Here is a 26,350-nt window from a genome sequence, read left to right on the forward strand (position 1 = left end):
GACTACTACTGAGGTAACTAAGGACACCATCCACCACATCACAGGATTTTAGTGGCCTCCGGCAGCTCAAGTCCTTGATTCCACCTTCCCTACAGTTCCTCTCAAGGATGGGTCAGAGGCAAACACAGCAGCATTTCTCAGGGAAGAATGTCTTGTCCTTGACTCCAATGTCAAACTCAGCCTTGAGGAGAAGTGAAGACGGATATTCGGAAATAATGACAGGGAGTCTCTACCGTGAACCTGAAACGATGGTGGCAAGTTGGAGGCATTTTTGTATCAAGGGTATTGAATTACTTGTTATGCTGTCCTTCACTTCTCATTGTACGACCCCATCTGATGAGCATAATTTGAGACAGAAGATAGAATATCTTGGCCATATCCAGGAGTGGCAAACCTAAATGCCTACAGAAACCGGGAAGCTGGCGGCGCCTGGGTGGCTCAGTGGGTTAAAGTCTCTTCCTTCAGCTCAGGTCATGATCCCAGGGTCCTGGGATCAAGCCCCACATCAGGCTCTCTGCTCAGCACCCTGCTTCCCCACCCCCCCGCCTGTCTCTCTGCCCACTTGAGCTCTCTCTCTCTCTGTCAAATAAATAAATAAATAAATAAAGCTTTTAAAAGAAAGAAAGAAAGAAACCAGGAAGCCTAGGTACACGAAAAACAGCAGCAGGGAGATAAAGGTGCCTGGGAACCCAAGAGCTCCTGCAGGGACTCCCGGATGCAGGCCTCATATAAAAATGGGGGCTGCTCCTCAGCTCTGGCTGATTTGTTACCATGTGGGAATGGAGGCCCAGTACAGTCAGATCACTTTCCACTCTCAAAATGTGAAAATTACAGATTTGTATATGAAGTTGCCCAACTGTGCTATGCAGCTCAACAAAATACATCACTGACCTGCAGACCACCTCCTGCTTCGTGATCAGTGTTGGCTAAAATAACTACATCAAATTTTTCATTTTAGTCTTGAGTTGCCTTCATACATCTAGAAAAGGAGAGGGACATCAAAGAGGCATTCTTAAATCCTTGGAGGTTGAACCACCCAGCTCTTGGCTGCATAGCAGGCATACTATGGAGCAGAACTGGATACAGTGTGGATGTCATGGATTCTCTGTTGATTTCTTCTGCAGAGGGAGAGAGCCACACCCTGAGCTGATCATAGGCTTGGCTGTTAAGCTTTGGGGAATATTAGAAGGAAGGTCAACAAGGGGTGAATGCTGACCTTCAGGGAGCTTAAAAGCCAACTTTATTTACTCCTCCCAAATCAGGTTCAAGATTAAGGGCAAGGATAACCACCCACCTAAAGGAAATGTAACATTATAGACTGGCCAGGTTTTAGGATATCTTCACAACCAAAATTGCCAGAGATTATACTTCTGAGGAGTTCAAAGGTCAAGTCTGGGCAGGTCCAGACTTCTGACTCTCCTCCCTGTGGCAGGTTAGGCCTAAGTAGCATCTCAGAGAGGACTCAGAGCAATTATCTAGGCTGGTCCCTAAAGGGAAGGGGTCAGAGGTTTGAGCTTCAGCCTATTTTGGTTATCCTGGAGCAAAAGAGTCAAGATTCCAGTATGGGCTTCGAAGGAGGCCAGAGTGCCTAACCCACCTAGGCTAAAGGAATTCTCCAGGGGGAAGAGCTCGGCACTGAGGTAATGAGTGGCAGCTTCAGGATTGGTGTTCATTGCCCAACCAGTGGCCTCTATCATATATTTCCTTCTGGAGCCTCTTGAGGAGGGGCCAAGAGCTACCTGGCCAGGGACAGAACGGGGTCAGTGTCCAAAGTGTAGCATTCCCAACTGTCAATTTGTTCTTACCCCTATTCACATTTCTATCAATTCATAGAGAAACTTCTCTCAGGGTTCAAAAAGCCAAAAAAAAAAAAAAAAAAAAAAAGTTGAGCTTCTCTTGAAGAGTTAATGGTCTTCTCTTAAAGACACCATAAAACTTGGGGCACCTGGGTGGCTCAGTGGGTTAAAGCCTCTGCCTTCGGCTCTGGTCATGATTCCAGGGTGCTGGGATCGAGCCCCTAGTCAAGCTCTCGGCTCAGCAGGGAGCCTGCTTCCTCCCTCTCTCTGCCTGCATCTCTGCCTACTTGTGATCACTGTCTGTCAAATAAATAAATAAATAAAATCTGGGAGGAAAAAAAACTCTCTAAAAAAAAGATACCATTAAACTTTACATTTTTATTTATTTATTTATTTATTTTATTATTATTAAACTTCACATTTTTAGAGTCTGTCCTTTGCCCTAGTCTATTAAGATCTCTCTGCGTCCTAGTTCTGTCCAGCACAGGAGGTGCTATTTCTCTTAATGATAATCCACTGTTTATGGAGCATGTACTATGTGTGTGTTCTGGCCTACATGCTTTGTAGAAATGCCCAACCTGGCTATTAGTGCTCCTCATCTGCAGAAGTCCAGACAGCTGGGCTTCAGAAAGGTTAAACAATTTGCCCATAACTAATCAACGGCAGAGCTAGTGTCTGAGCCCAATCTACCAGACTCCAGAGCCTGGAGTACGACTCCTACAGCTGCGAGTATTAATAACAATAGCTAACACTGACTGAGTCCTTACTACGGGCCAAGCACTGTGCAGAGGGCTTTACCTATTTTATCTCACTTAATCCTCTAGATTACTTTTTTGAGATACGATTATTATCTCCACTTTACAGATGAGGAAAATGACGTTTAGAGAGATGAAAAGACTTGTCCGAAGTCATACAATTAGAAAGCAGCAGAGCTGGGCTGCAAACCTCAGACAGTTTGATAGCAATAACCACATTCCTGATTACTAAGCCTGTTATCCTTGGTTCCCTACCATTCTCAGAGTGGAAGAGCATGCTCACATCTTCATCCAAATACTCGGTTAAATCAGTGAGCCGGGTAGAGCCTTTAACAGACCACTGGAAACTTCACCCAGGCTGACAGTGGTCCATGCAATAATTGAACCCATCAAATGGTACCCTCAGGCTGAACTGGTATGGGAGAGGAAAGAAGAAATTGCAGATTTATGACTGTATAGGAAAAGGGTCCAGAAGACCAAACCTGAGATGGGGCCCCTATTTCCTAACTACAGGTCTACCCCAGAGTTCTTTTTCTAGATTTGGCTCCAGTCCCCTCCCTGCCCATTCAGATGATAATTACCCGGGTCTTAGAGGTAAGGGAGCCCCAAACTTGAGCCTCAGATAATCCTTCCAGTTTTGTCAAGCAACTGGAAGTTTTCCCACTTCCAGGGGAAATAAGGGACTTCGTGGTTTACTGGCCAAGGTCTGGGGTAGAGGCCAAAGGGGGCCTTTGTCTGAGTTGCCCAGAGAAGGCTTGTTCCCGGGCTCTGACCAACAATAAAGGAAACTGGTGATCCAGGGGGCATTCCTGTTTCTTGGGAGACTTTTCTTCAAGAGTATCAGAATTTGCCTTTTCACAATCTCTTTTCATTCATCTTGCCCTCCTTGGAACCAGCCATCCTGCATTTGACAGTAATGAGGATGGAGGGATGTGGCTCTGTCTCTTTAGAAAACAGGGCAATTAAATTTTCCTTAATGAAGTTCTTTTCTTTCTCGTAGCAATATCATTTCTGTTGTGGACTTGGGTGAATTTTTTTTTTTATTCTTTTAAATAGACGTGGAAGGCAGTACTTCCTGAAGAGCATCTTAATATTTTCATAAGCCTAAACCTAACTGTGCTTTTTCTATCCTTGATAGCTATTCCAGAACTTGCTTTGAATGCCTCCTGTGTGGCAGGCACGAAGCACAAGAATTTGGGAATGAATAAAACAAGGTCCCTGCACTCAATGAGCTCACAGAGAGACAGACACATAAACAACCCCACAGTAATAGCAGCATGTTCAAGGGAGGAGCTAGGCAAAAATAGAAATAATTAACATTTCTGCAGCACTCTAGAGTTTACTTTCTCACACACCACTTCATTTCATCCTCACAGCAACTAGCCTTTAAGGTAGATAACGCCCTCGTTTCACAGATGAGGAAGCAAGGATGCAGAATAGAGACGTGCCTTGCTCAAAAGACAGATCAGAGATGGAAAATCGGGTCTTATAACTCTAAACCCCAGATCCAATGGCTTCCAACATGAACCCAATCAATTAAATGGTTGGGCTTGACTACTCCACCCCATCTCCATCTCTTAACACCTTCTGCTTTCACTGGGAAATCATTCAGTAAAGTAGTATATTTCATTTCAGCCGTCATTCTCACAATATACAATGAACACCACAAGAAGTTAACCAGGTGTCTGTCTTCTTTTCTTTCCCTCTTTCCTTGTATAGTTTAGCTGATGTCTGAGCATCCTCTGTAGCAAGAAATTTTGCCAATAAATTCCTTACTTATTGTCAACTTTGTGGGATTTTTAATTAGAAAAGTAATCACACTCGTTATTTTAGAAATCAATCAAAATGGAAGAATATAAGGTAAAAGGTCCCCTTCCCCCATTCCCTGTCACTAACATCCTGCCCTTATCCCTGACCTACATTCTTTTCCTGCTTCCCAAGAGTAAACAGCATTACAAATCAGTAAGAACTATCAGACTCTTTATATACACACCCAAAACATAAAGACACACATTTTTTATTTAAAAAAAAAAAACAGGACTGTATTACACACACACACACACACATATGCACGCTCAAGTTATACATACACACTAGGGACTCCGGGGTTTTTTTCCTCATTCATATAAACTACATAATTACTAAATGTTCTTTGCCTTCAAGAAAAAAGATATAAAGACAGTCAAAATGATGAGTTCATTACAGTTCAGGCCCAAATATTTCAAGTTCATAAAACCTGGGGCACTTAAAAAATGTAGGTTCCTTGTCAAACTCAACACCCAAAGAACAAATAATCCAATCAAGAAATGGGCAGAGGACATGAACAGACATTTCTGCCAAGAAGACATCCAGGTGGCCAACAGACACATGAAAAAGTGCTCCACATCACTCAGCATCAGGAAAATACAAATCAAAACCACAAAGAGATACCACCTCACACCAGACAGAATGGCTAAAATTAACAAGTCAGGAAATGACAGATGCTGGCGAGGATGCAGAGAAAGGGGAACCCTCCTACACTGTTGGTGGGAATGTAAGCTGGTACAACCACTCTGGAAAACAGCATAGATGTTCCTCAAAAAGTTGAAAATAGAGCTACCCTACGACCCAGCAATTGCACTACTAGGTATTTATCCTAAAGATACAAATGTAGTGATCTGAAGGGGCATGTGCACCCAAATGTTTATAGCAGCAATGTCCACAATAGCCAAACTATGGAAAGAACCCAGATGTCCATCAACAGATAAATGGATAAAGAAGATGTGGTATATATACACAATGGAATACTATGCAGCCATCAAAAGAAATGAAATCTTGTCATTTGTGACGACGTGGATAGAACTAGAGGGTATTACGCTTAACGAAATCAGTCAATTGGAGAAAGACAACTATCATATGATCTCCCTGATATGAGGAAGTGAAGATGCAATGTGGGGGTTTTGGGGGGGTAGGAAAAGAATAAATGAAACAAGATGGGTTTGGGAGGAAGACAAACCATAAGAGACTCTAAATCTCAAAAAACAAACTGAGAGGGGCCGAGGGGAGGGGGATAGGGAGAGGGTGGGGGGGTTATGGACATCGGGGAGGGTATGCGCTATGATGAGTGCTGTGAAGTGTGTAAACCTGGCAATTTACAGACCTGTACCCCTGGGGCTAATAATACATTTTATGTTAATAAAAAAAATTTTTTTTAAATGTAGATTCCCAGGCCTCACCCCGCTCCCCCCCTCCCCCCGAGATTCTGATTCAATAGGTCTTGGATAAGCCCCTGGATTCTGAGTTTATCAGTTCCTCCCCCATGATTCTGATGTAGATGGCTCAGGAGCCACACGGGTGGAAAAACACAGCAGTAGTCAAAGAAAGCATCATGGCCAGGACTTCCTTTCCCAGAAAGATAGAACTAGAATCAACTGATTCTCTCTCTCTCTCTCCCTCTCACACACACACACACACACACACACACACACATGCGCGCGCGCGGTATTATTATCCCCATTTTCCAAAAAAGGAAATTGGTGAGATATTATCCCTATTTTTCTTCTCTTTTTTGGGGGGACAAGAAAAGACTTACCCAAGGTCATTCAGCTGATAAGCCATAAGGCAAAATTCACAACCAGGTGTGTGTGAATCCATCCAGAGCATGGTCCCCTGCGTCCTTCCACAGTCCATATTCTCCACTCAACTCCCTTCTGTGACTTTAGCATAACTTGTACGACCAGGATGGATTTCAGCCCTCTTCAGTTGATCCCTGGCTTTAATTTCCCCTTAATAGCACTTATCCCACAATTGTATTTACCATCTTGAGTATAACTACTACGAAGTTCCTTTCCTGGAACCATTTTTGTCTTTTATACCAGGAGTTGTATTTTCTCTTAGAAGTACCACTTCCTGACTCCTCCAATATTTTGATGGCTTCTGACTCTTCCTTAAATGGAAAGATGGTTCTGTCTAGATCCTAAATAGCTCAAGAAATGGTGGTAGTGAGATAAACTTGGCCAATACGGTTCAACTTCACAGATCACTATCAGAAATCACCTCCAACATTTTCAACTACTTACATCCATTTGCTGTAGGTTCCCCCCAACAACTCTGTACCATCCCCTCCTAACATTCAAAATTTTTGTCATCCATCTTCCTCACAGAATTATAAAGTCTATGATGGCAGGGGACATAGTAAGAACTCAATAAATATTTGGGTTTTTTGTTTGTGTGTTTGTTTGTTTAAGATTTTATTTATTTCTTTGAAATAAATAAAGAGAAAGATCACAAGTAGGCAGGGACACAGGAGGAAGCAGGCTCCCTGCCGAGCAGAGAGCCAGACTCGGGGCTCGATCCCAGGACCCTGAGACCGTGACCTGAGCCAAAGGCAGAGGCTTAACTCACTGAGCCACCCAGGTGCCTCTCAGTAAATATTTGTTAAGCTAAATCAGAGTGAACTGGCCCACCACATTCTCAACATTTCTTTCCCACTATTCCCAACAGTAGGACAATTGCATGTTTTTGGCAAAGAGCAGTGGGACCTCTGCCATTTGGGGCACAGAGTTTTGATGGTAGTATTATGCCAGGTGTGAGATCCGGCAAAGTAGAGTTACTCAGGGTGGGGGCTAAGCAGGGCCAGCCCAAGACTTAAGCCTTGTATTAGCTGAGGGTCAAGGGACAAATAAACTCCAAAGACCACAACCAGGCAAAAGGTCAGGAGCCCAAATGGCCAGGGTTGTGGGTCAAGGAGTTATCAGTTACCAGGTGTCAGAAGCCACAAAGTAACTATTGTTCTGCCTCAGTTTCCTCAAGAAGATATATCTTTGGGAGATCCAAAATACTGTCTGGAGAGGCCACTGATTTAAAAAAAAAAAAGACACTGCAAAGTAAAAAAGTAATGTAATGGGGCGCCTGGGTGGCTCAGTGGGTTAAGCCGCTGCCTTCAGCTCAGGTCATGATCTCAGGGTTCTGGGATCGAGTCCCGCATCGGGCTCTCTGCTCAGCAGGGAGCCTGCTTCCTCCTCTCTCTCTGCCTGCCTCTCTGCCTACTTGTGATCTCTCTGTGTCAAATAAATAAATAAAATCTTTAAAAAAAAAAAAGTAATGTAATAGCCAACCCTGTTTGTAAATGCCTTACCAAGACAACATCTGGAGAGCAGCCACGTTGCTCAGCCCGCTCACATTCTTTAATACAACAAAGATCAGTGAAGCGACAGCCACTCTTTAGAGTTCCTAAAGGTGGCTCAGGTGTTTCATTGGTAAGGGTCCTCTCATGTTAACTCCCTCTCTCTTTCTCTTGTTCCTTTTAAAGCACCCTAAGCTGTGGAAGGTTCCCCTACAGAGCTGTCCATTCCCACTGTGCTCCGATCTCTTAGCAGGAGCTCTACCTACCTACAGGAATCCAGGCCTTTCTGTCTGACAGAGTTGGGAAACATACTAGTCTAAAATAAACTATATTCCAAAATACCCCCACCAACCATCAGAAGCAAGGGAAAAGCAGGTTACCACTGTTGGAAGCAGACTAGCAATCAGGAATCCCAAAAGTACTGTAGGTGACCAGGGATGCTGGCAGAGAACAATGGGGAAAGGTGGACCGAAGGAAAGATACCAGCAGAGAAGGGCAACCGCTCTGAGGCTAAATTCTTTGTCCTAGACAACACTCTCCTTTTAATACCTCCCGCCAAAGGCAGGAACGGCTGCCTGGGTACCAACAGTAAAGTGAGACAATAGGGGACAGCGAAGGGGGGAAATTTTAGCTATAAATGGCTAGGACAGATGCGGAGGGCGGGTCTTGGTAAGTCAACTCAGTTCCCCTCCGTTTTGTACAAATTCAGTGGAACAGAAGTGGCAGCACAAGCCAACCACCACAACAGAATGGTTTCCAACAAACCAATCCCCTGCTCTGGAGGGCCATCAAAACATGTGGAAGGTCATGATTATTGATTAATGTTCTTACTTGACAAAGTCTGTGTATTTTTAGGACATACTCTACCCATTTTAAGCTCTAGGCCTATGATGATCTGCCTGTCAGCTTCATTTTTATAACTTTGAACTAAAGATCTATCATCCCATTTTTTAATCTTATATACATATATGAACAAAACAGATTCGGTAGATAGAGATATAAAGTTTGAAAGGTAATAATATATCAGAATATTTATAGTGGTGCACAGGTAGTGGCTTCTAGATTCTTTTTTTTTTTTCCTTTGTTATATTTTTCTGTATTTTAGAAACTAAAAGTAACAAGTATGAATTATATCCACAATCAGAAAAAAAAAATGTAATAAAAAAAAAGTAAGTCTCTCATCCTCTATCTCCAAGGTCAAAGATTCATAGGATCCAGTGGTTAAAAAGGAACTTCAAGCTCTTTTCCTTTCCAGTCTCATCTCCAACTCCTACTCCATTCCATCTACTCTGGACTTCAGCCATATCAAACTTCTCACCATTTCCCAAGTACCCAGGCCCTCTCATAACCCTCACACCTTTGCACATGGAATTCTCGTTTTATGATATACCTTTCACTGCCAGCTGAGCTTCTACCCATCCTTCAAAACCCTACTCAGAAGTCCTTTCTTCTATTACAACTTCTCCAGCTCTCCCAGGCAAAGCTGTCACTTTCACTCTCAGTTCCCAAAATGTGTGGTTCCAGCACTATCCCAGTACTTACTATACTTATTAGAATAAATTAATCTATTTTTGTAAGTATCTCTCCTAGAGAACTGAGAGCCACCAAGACAGGGATGGGGACTATATTTTACCCATTTTTGTGTCGCCATATCAGACACACACTAGGAACAGAATTAATAGAAAATATTGGATATCCTGTAGTATCCTAGCAAGTGGCCACCTGGTCCCTCTACTTTGTTCCCTCTGATGAGTTAGACAGCCCTGCATAGATACAATTGTCTATTCTTTGGATTCTTCCTCTTTCTGAATTACCTTTCCTTCAGGGTCTGGGGAAAGCCTAGATCTACTTCATTATGTCCCTCTGAACTGTAAATCCCAGTACAATCCCACATACCCTGAAGCAGAACACCTATACATGCTTGTGCATAAGGTCCATCAAAGGGAAATACATGTGCATTCATTCATTCATTCATTGAACAAATATTTTGATCTATTATAGACCAAAGGCTGTTTCAAGTGTTAACAAAACACAAATGGGCAAGAGAAACAAAGTCTTATTCTTAGAGACTTTCAATTCTGGTAAAGAGAAGAAATGAACAAAGAAGGGGAAATATCATATAGCCGTAAGTGTTCTGCTGAGAATTCAAGTCAGCTAACCTACAGTTACTCATGGCTATTTAAGATTGGGTAGTCAGGAAGTGACAGGAGAGCTAAAAGCTGAATACCAAAAAGGAGCCAGCCATGTGACAATCCAGGGGAAAGGATTCTAGAGAGAAGGAAAAGCTCTGTGCAAAGGCCTGAAGTTGGTTACAAGCTTGGATTGTGGAGAGATAAGGAGGCCAAAGTGGGCAGAACATGGCTTTGTAAGCCCAGCCAGGGGTCTGGATTCACTTTTTTTTTTTTAGGATTTTATTTATCGGGGCACCTGGGTGACTCAGTCAGGTAAGTGTCTGCCTTCGGCTCAGGACATGACCCCAGAATCCTGGGACTGAGTCCTGCATTAGGCTCCCTATTCAGTGGGGAGCCTGCTTCTCCCTCTCCCTCTCCCACTCCCACTCCCACTGCTTGTGTTCACACACACCTCTCTGTCAAATAAATAAGGTATTTTTTTTAAAGATTATATGTATTGACGGGGGAGGAGCAAGAGGAGAGGGAGAGAGAGAATCTTAAGCAGACTCCATGCCGAGGGTAGGGTCAATGCAGGGGCCCAAACTGGGGGCCCAACATGAGGGGCCGATAGAGGGTTGGATCCCAGGACCCTGAGATCATGACCCAAACGGAAATCAAGAGTCAGACACTTAACCAAATAAGCCACCCTGGATTTGACTCTGACGCAATGAAATGCTACTGGAGGGTTTGGAACCAGGGTGTAACAGAGTTAAGATTTAAATTGTAAGGATTACCGCTGGCTGCTGTGTAGAGAATGGGCTATGAGAATAAGAGAAGAAGCAGGGAGACCAGTCAAGTCAGTGGATTTCAACTAGGGCCTCTTTTGCCTCCCTCCCCCAGGAATATCTGGCAATGTCTGAAGACAATTGTGGTTATCACAGCTTGGGAGAGAGAGGAGGGTACTAGAGGCATCTAGTGGGTAGAAGCCAGGGCTCTAACAAACCACCAAAAACTGATCCAACTCCACATATGCCTGGGTAGCTCAGTCAGTTAAGCGTCTACCTTTGGCTCAGGTCATGGTACCAGGGTCCTGGGATTGAGTCCCGAACTGGGCTCCCTGCTCTGTGGGGAGCTTCCTTCTCCCTCTCCCTCTGCCTGCTGCTCTGCCTTCTTGTGCTCTCTCTCGTTCTCTCTCTCCCTGTCAAATAAACAAATAAAATCTTAAAAAAAAAAAAACAAAAAAAAAAACTGGGCACCTGGGTGACTCAGTGGGTTAAAGTATCTGCCTTTGGCTTAGGTCATGATCTCAGGGTCTCAGGTCATGATATCAGGGTCCTGGGATCGAGGGCTGCATCGGGCTCTCTGCTCAGCAGGGAGCCTGCTTCCTCCTCTCTGCCTGCCTCTCTGCCTACTGTGATCTGTCTGTCAACTAAATAAATAAAATCTTTAAAAAAAAAAAAAACTGATCCAACTCCAAATGTCAGTAGTGAGGAGGTTGAGAAACCCTGAGTTAGAAGGATGTTGCCATGGTCCCAGGAAGAAGTCACGGTGGTCTGGGCCAGCATGGTGCAGGCAGAAAAGAAAGGAAATCCACTCAATTAATATCTTGAAATATTGAAGGTTTTTCATCCATATTTCCTTAAGAGCTTCTGGACCAGATTCAGGCAAAGAGGGCTTTCTATGTTTGTTACCTCTGGGATAACACAGAGAAAGAGTCAATTCTTGGCTTTTGACTTTCAAAACCCTAGCCCTCAGAGAGAATAGAAAAAATGTGTGTTATGTACAATAACCTTGAGTGAACATCTGATGACAAAGAGCCAGGATACCACCCCTAATCTACACATGGATAAAGATTTCCAGGAGTCAGTAAAGCAAAGTGTACATAGATTTTATGGATCTATAGGAAAACGGCCTGCACGCTGTCTTACCCCAAACAAGCCCAGGGAAAGAGAGTAACAAAGGAATCCCCCATACAGATTTGTGGAATCTGAGAACAGAGAGCAGCTGGGCTGCTTCCCCAGCCAGAGAGCTCGAGGAAGGCAGGAGGAGAAGCAAGGGCAGGCTGGAGGCAAATGTCCAGAGTTCTTCATAAGACAGCATGGTACGTGGGCACCAGGATGACTCCTGGTGCTTGCAAACAGCATGGAAGTACTGAAGAGAGGGACACAGGGAATCAAGGATGGGTCACTGGGATGGACAGACCACTGAAGGCCCAAAAGGAAGGAGGCTATTTCAGTTTACAAAATAGATTGATGATAAACCACAACAGATGTCCCTTGGCACTGCCTTTGTCTCCTGGACCTTGGGGTACAGCACAGAAGGAGAGAGGAAAAACCCCAAACTGACTTATATTTATTTCTGCCACCCCTAGCAGAAGACAGATGACAAATGGAAATCGAGCTATAGAAACATAAAGAAAAACACATTTCTCTTGCACCTGGATTTGCAGCTGAGCTCTGTTCACTGTGAGGTGCACGGGCTTTGGGCTTCCGTGCGTTCCTCTGCACCAATGTCACCTGGCATTGACTACAATCCCAGGGGCAGTGCTGGGGTCCACTCAAGGCCCCGTGAATGCAGCCTGCAGCTGAGTGCAACCTCTTACTGTCACACACAGACCGGCACACGCCATGCATATTGATCAGGGGCAAGCTGTCGCCAAATTACCATTTAAATCAATGGTTGAGCGCTCTGTAATTGGAGATGTCAAAACCCACATTTTCTAAGTGACCTCAAAACACCACATCAATATCACTTAGCTGGGCTGGATACGCATTTCTTTTACCTCTACCCCTCTTCAAACTGCCCTCTGAGAAAAGTATAAAAATTAGGGAACTGGTGGCAAAAGGCAGAAAAGAGAAAGAATCAGGATAATCCACAAATTGTGTGGTCTCATACTTTCTAGAATTTAATCTCAGGAATAGAGTCAGGAATAGGTTGTTGTTGTTGTTTCAGATTTATGTACTTAAGAGAGTGAGAGAGCATGAGCAAGGCAGGGTGGGGTTGGGGTGGGGGGAGGGAGAGGGAGAAGCAGACTCCATGCTGAGTAGGGAGCCTGGACACAGGGCTTGGTCCCTGAGCCAAAGGCAGACACTTAACTGACTGAGCCACCCAGGCACCCCTCAGGAATAGAGTTGTGTGAGATATTCCACAAAAAATGTCTACAAGATTGAATAAGTTTGAGAAAAGTCCAGGGCCCCTTCTTGGTGCTTTACACTTAACACATTTAAGGTTCCCAGAACTCCTGTAGGAAATAAACCTATTTAACTCCGTTTGTGTTAGAACTTCCAAGGGGGCGCCTGGGTGGCTCAGTGGTTTGGGCTGCTGCCTTCGGCTCGGGTCATGGTCTCAGGGTCCTGGGATCGAGCCCTGCATCGGGCTCCCTGCTCCGCAGGAAGCCTGCTTCCCTCTCTCTCTCTCTCTCTCTCTGCCTGCCTCTCTGCCTACTTGTGATCTCTGTCTTTCAAATAAATAAATAAAATCTTTAAAAAAAAAAAAAAAAGACCCATTTGTCCCCAATTTTTTTTCCACCTAAAGCCTCTTTACATCCAGTTTCATGGAATACTTCTCAGGGAACACTGCTCCAAACATAAATTGGCCTAACGATTAGACAAATTAAGAGAAAAGAGCCAAAATCCTCCTCCTGGCCAGCTAAGATATTTTATAAACACCAATGAACCATCAGGAATGAATCATTTACAAGTGAAATCAAGCCTAGAACACAATTTGCTAGGTCCTGTATTAGGCCAGAGATTCTGAAACTCAGCATCTTAAAGAAGTCAACCCCCATCCATTCCCGGAAAGGACCAATTTCTGATCCAGCCTAACCTCTCCACCCTCCCATCCTTACCCTATGCTATCCTTGCCTCATCCTGTTCTCCAAGGTACCACTCAGCTCTGCCTCCCGGGCAATCACCACCACCTGGGTTTGCACCATCTACCAGAGCAATTCAAACCCATACATTTATGGATCACCAACTAGAGGCCCGGCACAAGCCTACAGCAATGGGCCTAGCAGAGAGAGCTTTCCGCCTCCTGGAATTATGGTCTACTAGTGTCTGTAAGCCAGAACCCTTCTCTGAACGTTGGTTTCCACATCTTGGCTCTGGAGGCAGGGAGAATTGGGAGACCTGGATTAGAAGACCGCTCGGATTTCCGGTTCTGTATTTCCAGGTTGACAGAGGCAGACAGAGCAGCCTCAGTCAAATCTACAGGAGTATCTCCAGTGGACACTTTGCCAAAAGTGACTCCATGAGGGGGATGGGGGGTGTGACAGGATCTGACACAACTAGATGGCATCCAGCGAGCACTAGGAAAAGCTAGACTAGACGGGGAGCTGAAACTTTAGGAAGGATAGGAAGTCAAAGATTAAGACCCATCCCAGACTGACCCCCAGTAGAGAAACCCCTGGGTTTCAGAGTCACATTGTGTTGGCATGCTTCTTGCCTCCCTGTACAAATGGAAGTCAGGAAGGCTCCCTTTAAACCCTAGCACTGCCCCTGTTTGCTGTGCAATCTGATCTAACTTATTTCTCTGAACCTTAGAGCTTTTAATCTATAAAACAGGAATAATAATGAGAACCTCAGAAAATTATTGAGATCACAAAATGAGATAGTGTTATATATGACTGAGACTTGGAGCTAAATAAAACTTAAGGGCCTCCTATTGCTAAATAAAGTTATATAGCCTGAAGCATGGCTTGCAATGGTCACTGATGAATGAGTGAGTAAGTGAAGGAATAAATAAATAAGAGAGAAAGGAAAGGTTGTTTCTAACAAACTCTTGTGGTAAAAACTCCAAAAACAGCCAATACACACCCCCAGATTCACTGATTTCCCCAAACTGGAAAGAGCCTGGAATGCACACTCCACCATGACTGTGGCAAACAACGCCTCATCATACATCACCTTGGCTTTCAACACATCAGCCTTCACCAAATCTCCACTACCAGGAACAAACAAGGAACTTCAGCAAACTATGGAGAGTATTTTCTTTCTCAGTAATATTCCTATTTTCGGGGCACTTGGGTGGCTCAGTGTGTTGAGCCTCTACCTTTGGCTCAGGTCATGATCCCGGGGTTCTGGGATCGAGTCCCATAGCGGGCTCTCTGCTCAGTGGGGAGTCTGCTTCTCCCTCTCTCTCTGCCTCCCTCTCTGCCTACTTGTGATCTATCTGTCAAATAAATAAATACATAAATAAATAAATCTTAAAAAAATAATAATACCCCTATTTTCAATGGAACAGAAAATATGGGTCCTTTCATAGGTTGAGTATTTGTGTCTCCCCCTCCAAATTCATATGTTGAACCCCTAACCTCAGTATGATCGTATTTGGAAGTAGATGAGGCTTTGGGGAGATAATTAGGTTTAGCTGAAGGTCATGACAGTAGGGCCCTCATGATGGGATTGGTGCCCTTGTATGAAGAAGTCAGACAGCGCTCTCGCTCCACACACTGAGCAAAGGCCATATGAGCATACAGAGAGAGGGCAGCCATCTACAACACCAGGAACCAAATCTGTTGGTACCTTGATCTTGAACTTTCAGCCTCCAAAAACGTGAGAAACAAACATCTATTGTTTAAGTCACCCGTTCATGGTATTTTTGCTATGGCAGCCTAAGAGACGTGTAAAAGAAAATAACTAAGCGAGCCAAAAGTTGTAAGAGTAAAACTTCTTATTAGTAACTAACCAGCCATTCTCTCAACCTATCTTATGGCAACCACAGTGGGGAAACAAAATGACCACGAGCATTTCTGGCCTCAAAAGTTCATGGCCAAAGGATTAATCACAAGATTGTAGTAAAGGAGAGTAAGGCTCAGAATATGGGGGGCAGATGTGAGGAAACCACTAATTCTGCCTACGAGAGTTATTAGGAAGACATCACGGAAGAGAGTATCATTTGGGCAGGCACTAAAGGACAGTCAGGAATTGGCCAAAGAAAGCATGAGAAGAGGGGGATATCTTAAGCAGAACGAAGGCACAAACGGGGAAAGATCCAGAGGTAGGAAGGGATATGGAGGGCTCAGAGATAACGGATTGGTTTCATGTGGTTATAAGAGCACAGGTTTATTATAGAGAAGACAACTGAAGATAAAACAGAAGATAAAACTGGCTGAGGCTCCATCACCAAGACTTTTTATGGACTTCAACTTGTAGGCCAGAATTTGCAAACTGGTGGTCAGTGGACTGAAAAATGTCCCACTGATGGGTTTGTTCAGGCAGCATAGTGTTTCTCAAAAATCTGAGCTACATTTAAAAATCAGGAGCTTTTCATCATAGCCTTGGATTTGGCAAAAGAGTCCTAGATATTACAGAAAAGCATGAGAATAAATAGATAATCTAAACTTCATAAAAATTAAATACTTCTGTGCTTCAAAGGGCCCCATCAAAAAAGGGAAAGGATAATCCACTGAATGGGGGGAAATATTTGTAAATCATCTATCTGCTAAGGGACTTATATCCAGAATAAAGAACTCTTAGAGCTCAAAAAAAGAACGCTTGTGCACTATTGGTGGGAATGTAAATTGGTGCAGCCACTGTGAAACACAGTATGTTGGTTCCTCAAAGAATTAAAATAGAAATACACTATGATTCAGTAATTCCACAGCTGGGTGTTTACCCCCCCCCAAAAAAAACCAGAAATCTGAAAAGATATATGTACCCTTATGTGTACTGCAGCGTTATTTACAATAGCCAAGATATGGAAGCAACCTAAATGTCCATGGATAGATAGAGGAATGGATAAAGAAGATATGGCATATCCATCAAAAAGAATGAGGTCTTGCTATTTGTAGCAACATGGATAACAGGGTGTTATGCTAGGTGAAGTAAGTCAGACCGAGAAAGACAAATACCATGTGATCCAACTTACATGTGGAATCTAAAAAACAAAACAAATGAATAAACAAACAAAAAGCAGAAATAGATCTATAACTACAGAGAACACACTGACGGTTGTGAGAGGGAGGGGTTGGGGGAAGGGTAAAATGGGTGAAAGAAAGTAGGAGGTACAGGCTTCCATGGAATGAGTAAGTCACAGAGATGAAAGGCACAGCACAGGGAATATAGTCAGCCGTATTGTAATAGTGTTGTATGGTGACAGATGGTGGCTACACTTATGAACTTAGCATAGCCTAACATATAGTGTTGTGGGATCACAACATTGTATACCGGAAACTAATGGAACATTGTATGCCAACTATCCTCCAACTTCCTTTTTTTAAGATTTTATTTATTTATATATTGAAAGAGAGAAAGCACAGGAGCAGGGAGAGGGGTGAAGAATCTGAAGCAGGCTCCACAGTGAGCACCAAGCCCCACGCAGGGCTTGATCTCACAACCCTAAGATCATGACCTAAGCCAAAATCAAGTGTTAGACACTTAACTGACTGAGCTACCCAAGTGCCCCTTACCCTTTAATTTAAAAAGAACTCTTATAGCTCAAAAATAAAAAAGACTACCCAATTTTTTAATGTTTATAATTAAAAATTTTTTTTAATTTATTTTATTTTATTTATTTATTTGACAGAGAGATCACAAGTAGCCAGAGAGGCAGGCAGAGAGAGAGAGAGAGAGAGGAGGAAGCAGGCTCCCCACTGAGCAGAGAGCCCGACTCGATCCCAAGACCCTGAGATCATGACCTGAGCCAAAGGCAGTGGCTTAACCCACTGAGCCACCCAGGCGCCCCTAAAATTTTTTAAAATTTAGAAATTAAAAATAAAAATCAGAACATTTTGTTTTAAAATCCAGATGCCCTTAAAACATGGAAAGAACCAACATTCTGGGCTCACACTCTGCCTGGCAGTGAAGACTAGAGTTGAGACTCCTCTAGGTGAGCTCACTAATCAGCCGCAGTCCCTAATACTCCCCAGTGTCTCCCCAACCCAGCATCCTTTCCTCATTGGAGCCTATTGACAGTAGTGAGGGCTCCTAAGGAGCTCCTCCACTCAGTCAATGGCATAATCTCTTTCAGACTAAACTCATTCTGGTGCTCAGCTGGAAGCTTTTGTATTCTGAGTTTGGTTTTTATTTTGTTTTGTGTTTTTAATTTCCTTCACTGATTTTATCACTATATTTCAAGAAAAATCTTAGAAAGCCAAAAATATATCATAAACTCTGTATCTCTCACAACACCCAGCATGAGACTAAGAACAAAGTAGATAATCAATATCTACTGAATGAATATATAAATGAATGAGTAAATAAATACTTCTCTGTGATCTTCTTCAAAATCTGCTCTTCTTCCCCCAAATTCTAGACTTTTGCTCTTAAGAAGATGGCCTAAAATGACTATGGATGTATAATAAAAAACAAAACACTAAAGTCAATCACTATGTTTCTATTTCAATTTTCTATTAGGTTGAAATGGAAATGAGAACTCTGAATAAAAGCAGAACAGATCATCATGTCTGACAGCAAGATGAATTAGAGCCCAGGGTACTGAGAACTCTGGCAAATAAGATTATCAAACACTATCACTGATCTTTGAAGGAATTGTGAAAAATAGGATAGATGCCAAAACTCCAGAGTTGGGCAAATGTTATTCCAGTTTTCAAAGGGGAAAAAAGTTACAGCTTGCCATTTCCAGGCTAGAGAATGTGATGTTACTCTCAAGCAAAATTCTTAAACAGACTCATAAAGAGATACTTGCAAGCAGACAGGAAGTTGAGTCCATCTGGAGCTAGCACAGGGTCACCAAGAACAAATCCTATTAAATTCATTTTAATTTCTTTTCTCTGACATAACTCCTAGCCTAGTGGATTAGAAAAATATAGCAAATATAAAAGATAAGCTACAATGAGGAGATGGGCAGTGAAAGGGCTAATTCAGCCTTCGGGTTATATAACAGAAGCATTATATGCAGCATAAGGAGGTGATAGTTGTTTCCTTTCTCTGACCACATCCAGAGACCTTCATCTAGAACTTGTTACCACTCTTGAGGAAGGGTTTTGATAGTATGATCTTTTGAAGGTCCATTTGGCAAAACATCTTTTTTTTAAGATCTTATTTTTAAATAATCTTCACACCCCGTGTGGGGCTTGAACTCATAACCCCAAGATCAAGAGTCACAAAACTTTTTAAACTTTTTAAAGTAATCTCTACACTGAACGTGGGGCTTGAACTTAAGACCCTCGAGATCGAGAGTCACATGCTCTACCAATGGAGTCAGCCAGGTGTACCTTGGCAAAACATCTTTAATAGCATAAAGCTCTCATCTAGCTTTCTAGCATCTGTTGAGAAATTGAAAGATCTAGTTAGGGGCGCCTGGGTGGCTCAGTGGGTTAAAGCCTCTGCTTTCAGCTCAGGTCATGATCCCAGGGTCCTCGGATCAAGCCCCACATCAGGCTCTCTGCTCAGCAGGGGGCCTGCTTCCTCCTCTCTCTCTGCCTGCTTCCCTTCCTACTTGTGATCTCTGTCTGTCAAATAAATAAATAAAATCTTTAAAAAAGAAAGAAAGAAAGAAAGATCTAGTTAGGCCTACATTCCTAAATTGCAACAAAAGGCTGAACCCAAGTGGTGACTCTCCATTTGGACAGGACACATTCTCTCAAGCCTACCATAATCACCACCACCCTTTCTTCTATTGCCCTCAATGAGGCAGTGGACCAACTAATCATCATAAGACTAATCATCTTACTTGGTCAGCTGCACTCATTTATTCTACCTGCCAAGCACCCAAAGGCACTAGAGTCTGCAAGCAAATATACAGTAAATCCAAAGGAGAGAGAAGTTGATTAAGCAGCAGATAAGTACTTTACAAGACCAAATGAAGATGCTCATAGTCCAGGAGCTATGATCAGAGTCTCTAAACATCCAACGGGCAGTCACAGGGAAGAAGCATCTGTCCTGTTCTGTGGAGTCCCAAGGGGAAGATAATACAGAAGCAATAGGGGGACATAAACAACACAACAGCCAGAGCTATCCATAGGTAGAATATGTGGACTTGGGAGGTGATGAGCTCCCCATCACTGGGAATGTACAAGCACCTGGTATACTACTGTGTTGCAAATATATTATCAAAGGGATTCAAGGATTTGAGAAGGCAAGAGAAGGCATGGGTCTGAAATTTTCTACAGTAGGGGAAAAAAAGTTTTAAAACATTCTCCTTAGGTCAATAAATTCTTCAAAAAGAGATAAAAGAGAGTAAGTCAACAAAGAATTCAGTATCATTTTTAAAAAACAAAAATTCCCCTCACTCGATTCACAGGACAAAATTTACCTAAGTAAGTGAAGTATCTGCACCAAACTGGCCAAATGATACCCAGGGAGAAAGGAAATTGGCATCAGGCGTTATTTTTGGTGATTGGTCAAACATTCTTCAGAGGCAAGCAACAAAGGCAAGGGATAAAAGTAAGAGGGTAAACAATGGAACGCGTTCAAAAGGCAGCCAGTCCCCACCACAAAACCACCATCTGCTACTGACATCAATCCTTCAGGGGGCAGCTTCAGGCAAACAATGTTCTGGGAAAGAGGACGGGCTGCCTTCGCATTTCCAGCCTTGTGACCTTGGGCAAGTCATTCCACATGACAAGGCCTCAGTTTCCCCCTCCCTAAAACTGAGCTCATATGAACCCTTTCCGTACACTGTGTAGGCCAAGAGTAGTGATGTTTGGGAGTGAGCCAGAGAAACTGTAGAGCCCTGTATGTACATCAGTAATTATGACGACAATGAACAGAATTTTGAGAGAAAAGGTTCCAGATGGTTTCAGAGACTGCAACATCCTGACCTAAGTTGTGTGGGTGTCATTCTGAAGGACTGAAATTCAACTCCTTTAACCAGAACGTAGAGACCTTTAGAGTCTGGAAGAGTCAAGATCATCTGGACAAATTTCCTACTGAAATGCATTACCTTACACTTGCTGAGTAGCTGTTAAAATAAAGGTGAACAGTAAAACGTAAAAGAATCAGCCAGAATAAGAAACGCTTAATCGATCCTCAAGCAAAGTTCACGGGCCCAGTGGTAGCAATCCAAAAATGAGACAAGCATGCTCCCTACCATGGCAATGCTAATAAAAACCCCAAACTGTCCAAAACTCAACAGCCCCTTCTCTACTGTGGCATTTTTCTTGAGAACCGCAGTTAAAAAGAACAATAATAATCAGTTACCTTCATCTTATAAAATACAAACTCCCTAAAAAGTGTGTAGGTGAAGACCGAACCTGGGCTTTTGTACTGGAGCAGTCAGGTGAATTCAAATCTCTGACCAATAAAGGGCTTGCTTCTAAATTCTTAGCAAGACTGAAACATTGTAAGTCACTGTTTTCCACACTGAACTGAAAGCTGGAAAAGGGTTTTCTGTTTATTTCTGCCCTGGGGTCTACCCAGAGGTGATTAGCATGCCGGGTCTGACCAGAACTAAAAGGCACAAGACGGTTGGCGAGACTGGAGGGGGAAAAAAACAAAAAAAAAAAAAACAAAAAAAAACACAAAGCCCTCCCCTGGTGGCTGCTCCCCTCCCAAAGGTTCCCAAGCATCTGAAGCGTGTGCAGCAGCTGTGGATGCCGGCCTCCCGCCGCTCCTGGAGAGGCAGCCTGCCTTCCTGGGTCACCCAGTCAGGAGCTGCGGCAGCACCCAAAGCAGGTGTGGCAGCCTCACGTCACCTGGGCCCCAAATAACCAACTTGCTCTAACAGTCCACCCAGAGCCTCAAGGGCAGGCATCGGTATCCCCTGAAGATGTATTTTGTCTTCAATCTTTCCGCAGAAGACCACAACACAGCCCGTGTCGCAGCAAGGAGAGCCCTTCCAGGACCAGAAAGAAACCAGACGCTAAGAGGCACAGGCCCAGGCTTCCCTCAGGGTACCTCCTCAGAGAAAGGGCAAGCATGGTGCTTTTAGGTTTTCCTCACCAGAGCTGAGCCTAAAACTCACGAAGGTGGGAGAACCCCAGTAGGGCGTGAATGAGGATTCCGCCTGCATTCGTCTATGCCATTGTGTCCTGTGTCCTATTTCGCCTTGAGAGGGAGGATTTAGGGAGCAGCTTCTGAGGAGTGTGCCCCCCCCACCCCCCCACCCCCGTGCAGCAAAGCTGGAACAAGCAGCCAGAGGTCATCTCACCCTGCTGGCTAGCTTCCTCAGGCACTACGGCAGCCAGGCAGCTCCCAGCCGCCGAAAGGGCACACTGAGCTGTTGGCTTTGAATGAAGCCTGATGACCCTACAAGCTAGCAAGCGGCCGGACGGTGACTGGGGCTGCACACTGTGAGAGAATACATTTTCTGCACCGAGCTCCCTCTTTATGCCTAAATGCCTGCATTAGTCCAGATCAATATGCCCTGTAACAGTTCATCCATGGCAACCTAGGCCAGCCAAGAGACACTGACAAAGAATTGCAGCCCCGGGGATGCTGCTTCCCTGTGCATATGCATGTGAATTCCAGCCCAGAGAAAGGGGCAAAGGAAAGCAACAACAAAAACCAAAAAGAAGAAAGAAAAATAAAAGCAGATTGTAAAAAGATCATAGGAAGGGGCTTTCAGGGTGGGAGGGGGGAGGAGGTGGTGACTGTCAAAATGGCCTTAGAGTGACATGTCACCGCCAAGATGATGGAGTATCCGCGACACTCCTAAAGCCGGGCGTCGGATCCTCCTCACACACCTGCAATGCAGTGATTGCTGCCCATTCTATAATCCATACTCCCAGCACCGGCGCTCTCTGCAGTTGAAACCAGTCTGGACTTGTGCGGCCGCCACTGTTCCTACTCACAATAAGATTATTGAGGCATAACAACATTTCGTGATGGCAGGGAGGAAAAAGGGTAAAAGAAAGCCAAAGCAAGAGAAAAAGGAAAGGGGACGGGAAGCATGACTCCCCAGCCCGTGTCTCACCTTTTATTTGGGCTTCATATTCGGCAATGATTTCTTTGTCTTTCTTGAACTTAGTTTGAGATGACATCTTCCAAAGTGGCCAAAGGCACTGACAGGCTGTTTGATTTATTTCTCTTTTTCTTCCCCAGTCCTCTCTCGAGCCCTGGTAATCACACGGCTCTGGTCGATTTCACAGGTTTAGGGACTAATCTCTTTTACTCCGCTGCAGAGCCAGGGGGGGACAAAATCCCTCTCAATCCAGGAGGAAAATTCTCTTTACTCGCCGAAAAAAAAAAAAAAATGTCTCTAGTAGCTTGGTCTGGTCAGCTCTTCTTGCAAAAGAAGAACTACCACCCTAGGAGCTCAGTAACCTGCCCCAGATTTTCAAGGTTTTTCTTCCACAGAAATAAAAACCAAAAGCGACCACACACACATGCACACAAACACACTCACGCGTGCACTCTCGCACTCATCCGGACACACACACACACAGCCGTGATGCACACACACATACACACACGTTCACTCACTCACACCGACTCACCCACCCACCCCCACACACACACATCCACGAGAGGCGCGGCGCCTCCTTGGTCGTGCAGTCAGTCCCCGGCTGGCTTTCAAAAGCTCTGCTAAGGAGATGGTCAGGTTGCCAAAGAGCCGGTCATCTCGCATCCTCCCTCCCTTCGGCGCCTCTGGTCTGATGTACAGTGAGGATCAAAGCCAGGAGAGCCGAGATGGAAGTTCTCCTGCTGCAAGGCTTAAGCTTCGGGTAAACCAGGGCTGGACTGTTCGCCCTGCAGGGCTGGCTGAGCGCTCCCCCACCCACCTCGTCACCAAGCTCCACCTCCCGGATTTTATAACAACTGACACATTGTAGCCTACAGGAGAGCAGAACTCACTGCAAGCAAAAAGGGGAAGAAATGCTCACAAAAGGGAAGGCAGCAGGAAAAAGAATCGGGTGGGAAAGGCCTGAGAGGCCCCTGCAAACTCCATTAGCAGTCGGGTTAGGAATTTTTCTTCCAAAAACTCCAAAAGGTTCACCTTTTCTTTGCACCTTGCAATTTAATTTAATTTCTCAAAGCAACAGCTATGTGACAGTTTGTTACTCTGTAGGGATGGTCTCCAGAGGAGAGAGGCTGACCCATGTAGGCCAAGCTCATTAATATTTGTTGAGCAATTGCGGGCTGGCAGGGACAATGCCAGGCATTTCAGACTCACAGTTTTGCAAAGCTGTTGAGAGCAGGCATGCTGGAAACACCCAGCTGCCTCAGTGTCTCTTGGAACTTGTGGCAAATCACTAACTCATTGAGCCTCGGTTTCCTCACCAGTAAAATGGGCTATCTTTAAGGGCTTTTTAATTCATTCTTTCAACAAATATTAATTGAAAGCTTACTAGAGATCAGGCATGGTTCTGGATACGGGGATGCAGCAATGATCAAAATAAACACACACACAGAGGGAAGAAGGAGCAAGGGAGGGAGGGAGGAAGGAAGGAAGGTCTCTGTCCTCCTGGAGCTCCAGGGTCTCCACGTTACACAACTCTGGGAAATCCCCACCAGTCACATTCATGTTCTCGGTAAAGGTCGAACTCAGAATGCACAGTGAATGGTGCCTCCTGGAGTCATGCAAGGCAAGAGGCCCTGGAAGAGGAAGATGAAAAATAAACAAAATGAGTAAATGATAAAATATGGTTGAAGAAGGTAAGTGCTATGGGGAAGAAAATACTGCTGGGTAAGAGATTTCAAGAATGAGGGAGCTCTTGGGAGGATCAAATAAGAATGTAAAGCTAAGCTTAGCATGGTGCCAGGCACATAGTAAGCACTCAATAAATGGTAGCAATTATTATTACCCCATGATATCCTCCCCCCAAAAACCCAACAACATAGCAGAAGCACCCCTCTTTCACAGATGAAGGAAGAGAGGCACAGATATGGGAAGGGACTTACTCAAGGTCACCAGCATTCAAACATAGGCTATCCGACATCAGATTTTGACCATGCAAATGTTCAAGTATCCTGCCTTCTACTAAAGAGATTAAAGCCATTTCACATGCACTTGGGTAGGGTAAGATTTGTTCTACAAAAAATGAAATCAGGGGCGCCTGGGTGGCTCAGTGGGTTGAAGCCTCTGCCTTCAGCTCAGGTCATGATCCCAGGGTCCTGGGATTGAGCCCCGCATCATCGGGCTCTCTGCTCAGCAGAGAGCTCTCCTCTCTCTGCCTGCTTCTCTGCCTGCTCTCCTCTCTCTGCCTGTTTCTCTGCCTACTTGTGATCTCTGTCTGTCAAATAAATAAATAAAATCTTTTAAAAAAAATAATAAATTAAAAAAATGAAATCAAGCACTATAGGATTGCTGAGCATGGGAATTACCCATACTGAGGTTGCCATTGACATGTTTTATCCCCCCAGTTTGGTATTTTCACAAATTTTTCAAAATAATCTCACATATGCCTATATTTGAGTATATAATAAATGATCAGATTCAGGTTCAGAAATGAATCCATGGCGATCCATTAAAGCTTCCCAGGGAGGGTGGCAGTTGTAATGGGTCTCCTCAGACACGTATGGGGCCAGGGGCGAGGTAGGGTGTGGGAGGAGATGGGAATATTCCTATGCAGCAAACAGTATGAGCTAAGCCTGCAGGCGGGAATGCATAGGATCTGCTTGGAAAAAGCACAGGGAGAAGTCCGCCCAGTGAATTTACAGGGCTTATTACAGCTTTGCATCCCAAGATAGGAGGTCACAGAGTTGATAAGTACTGTCCCACAGCCAGTGTCATCACCCTCTTGCCTCACCTTGAGGGGGCATGCTCAGTCCCTCTGAGGTCTCCCTCTGGACCAGTTTATTATTTTAAGACTTTTATTTATTTATTTGACAGAGAGAGAGACAGTGAGAGAGGTAACACAACCAGGGGCAGTGGGAGAGGGAGAAGCAGGCTTCCCACTGAGCAGGGAGCCCAATGCCAGGACCCTGGGATCATGACCTGAGCCGAAGGCAGACGCTTAATGACTGAGCCACCCAGGCACCCATGGACCAGTTTAAAACAATGGAAGCCATACATTCTACCTAAGAAAGATGTGCCCAGAAATTAGCATCCCTGCCTCAAGCATAGGAAAGGAAAAAAGTTAAGTAGTGCCTTCCTTGGGATATGACAGACTGGATTCCCTGCCTGGCTCTGCCATTATAGTTCGAAGAAATGGCACAAGTGACTTAACCTGCTTGACGTCAGAGGCAGGAACTAGTAAGTGTCAGCTATTCTCATCATTACTAAAAGTTTGAATCCTCAGATATTTCTGGGAGACCCATGTGTAGGGCACTGAGCCACAGAAGTGTCACAAAAGGCTCTAGAAAATGAAGTGAAGTATGGTATTGAGCTACATGCCGAGCAGCAAAAGAGCTGGATTTTGGTGTAAAACAGATGGTGATTAAAATTCCAGTTCCGCCACTTACCAGCTTGTGGGGGCCCCTAAGTCGCTTCTGTGTTTTCTCTGAGCCTCACTCCAGTTTCCTCGTCTGTAAAATGGTGGTGACATTACTCATAGCACAGAGTCCAAGGTGATCATGAGCTTAAAGTGCCCGGCACATAGCAGAGGTCCTGCAGATATTGCTTTTTTTTTAGGGCCCAACCACGTTGGGCCTAGGATCAGAGTTGGGGCTCCACAGATCCCTGGATCAAGAGCAGAGAAAGAAGAAATATAAGAAAGGTTTATGTCTCCTGCAAATAAATTTCCACGCACAGCGAAGCCACATCACCCAGAATCTTCCTTCCCCAGGAAGAGGTGGTATG

General features: G+C 44.3%; 1 protein-coding gene across 6 annotated transcripts in view; it reads right to left on the minus strand.

The window, feature by feature from the left end:
• SRGAP3 (SLIT-ROBO Rho GTPase activating protein 3) overlaps positions 1–23,376 on the minus strand; it is a 251,163-nt gene extending 227,787 nt beyond the window's left edge. For all 6 annotated transcript variants that reach the window (XM_059390216.1, XM_059390215.1, XM_059390214.1 and 3 more), the window contains exon 1: positions 22,583–23,376. In XM_059390216.1, coding sequence (XP_059246199.1) covers positions 22,583–22,649 — 67 coding nt within the window. In that variant the 5' untranslated portion in view covers positions 22,650–23,376. The remainder of the gene's footprint in view (positions 1–22,582) is intronic.
• Positions 23,377–26,350: the final 2,974 nt, after the last annotated feature.

This window comes from Mustela nigripes, chromosome 2 (assembly GCF_022355385.1).
Source record: "Mustela nigripes isolate SB6536 chromosome 2, MUSNIG.SB6536, whole genome shotgun sequence".
NCBI classification, from domain to species: domain Eukaryota; kingdom Metazoa; phylum Chordata; class Mammalia; order Carnivora; family Mustelidae; genus Mustela; species Mustela nigripes.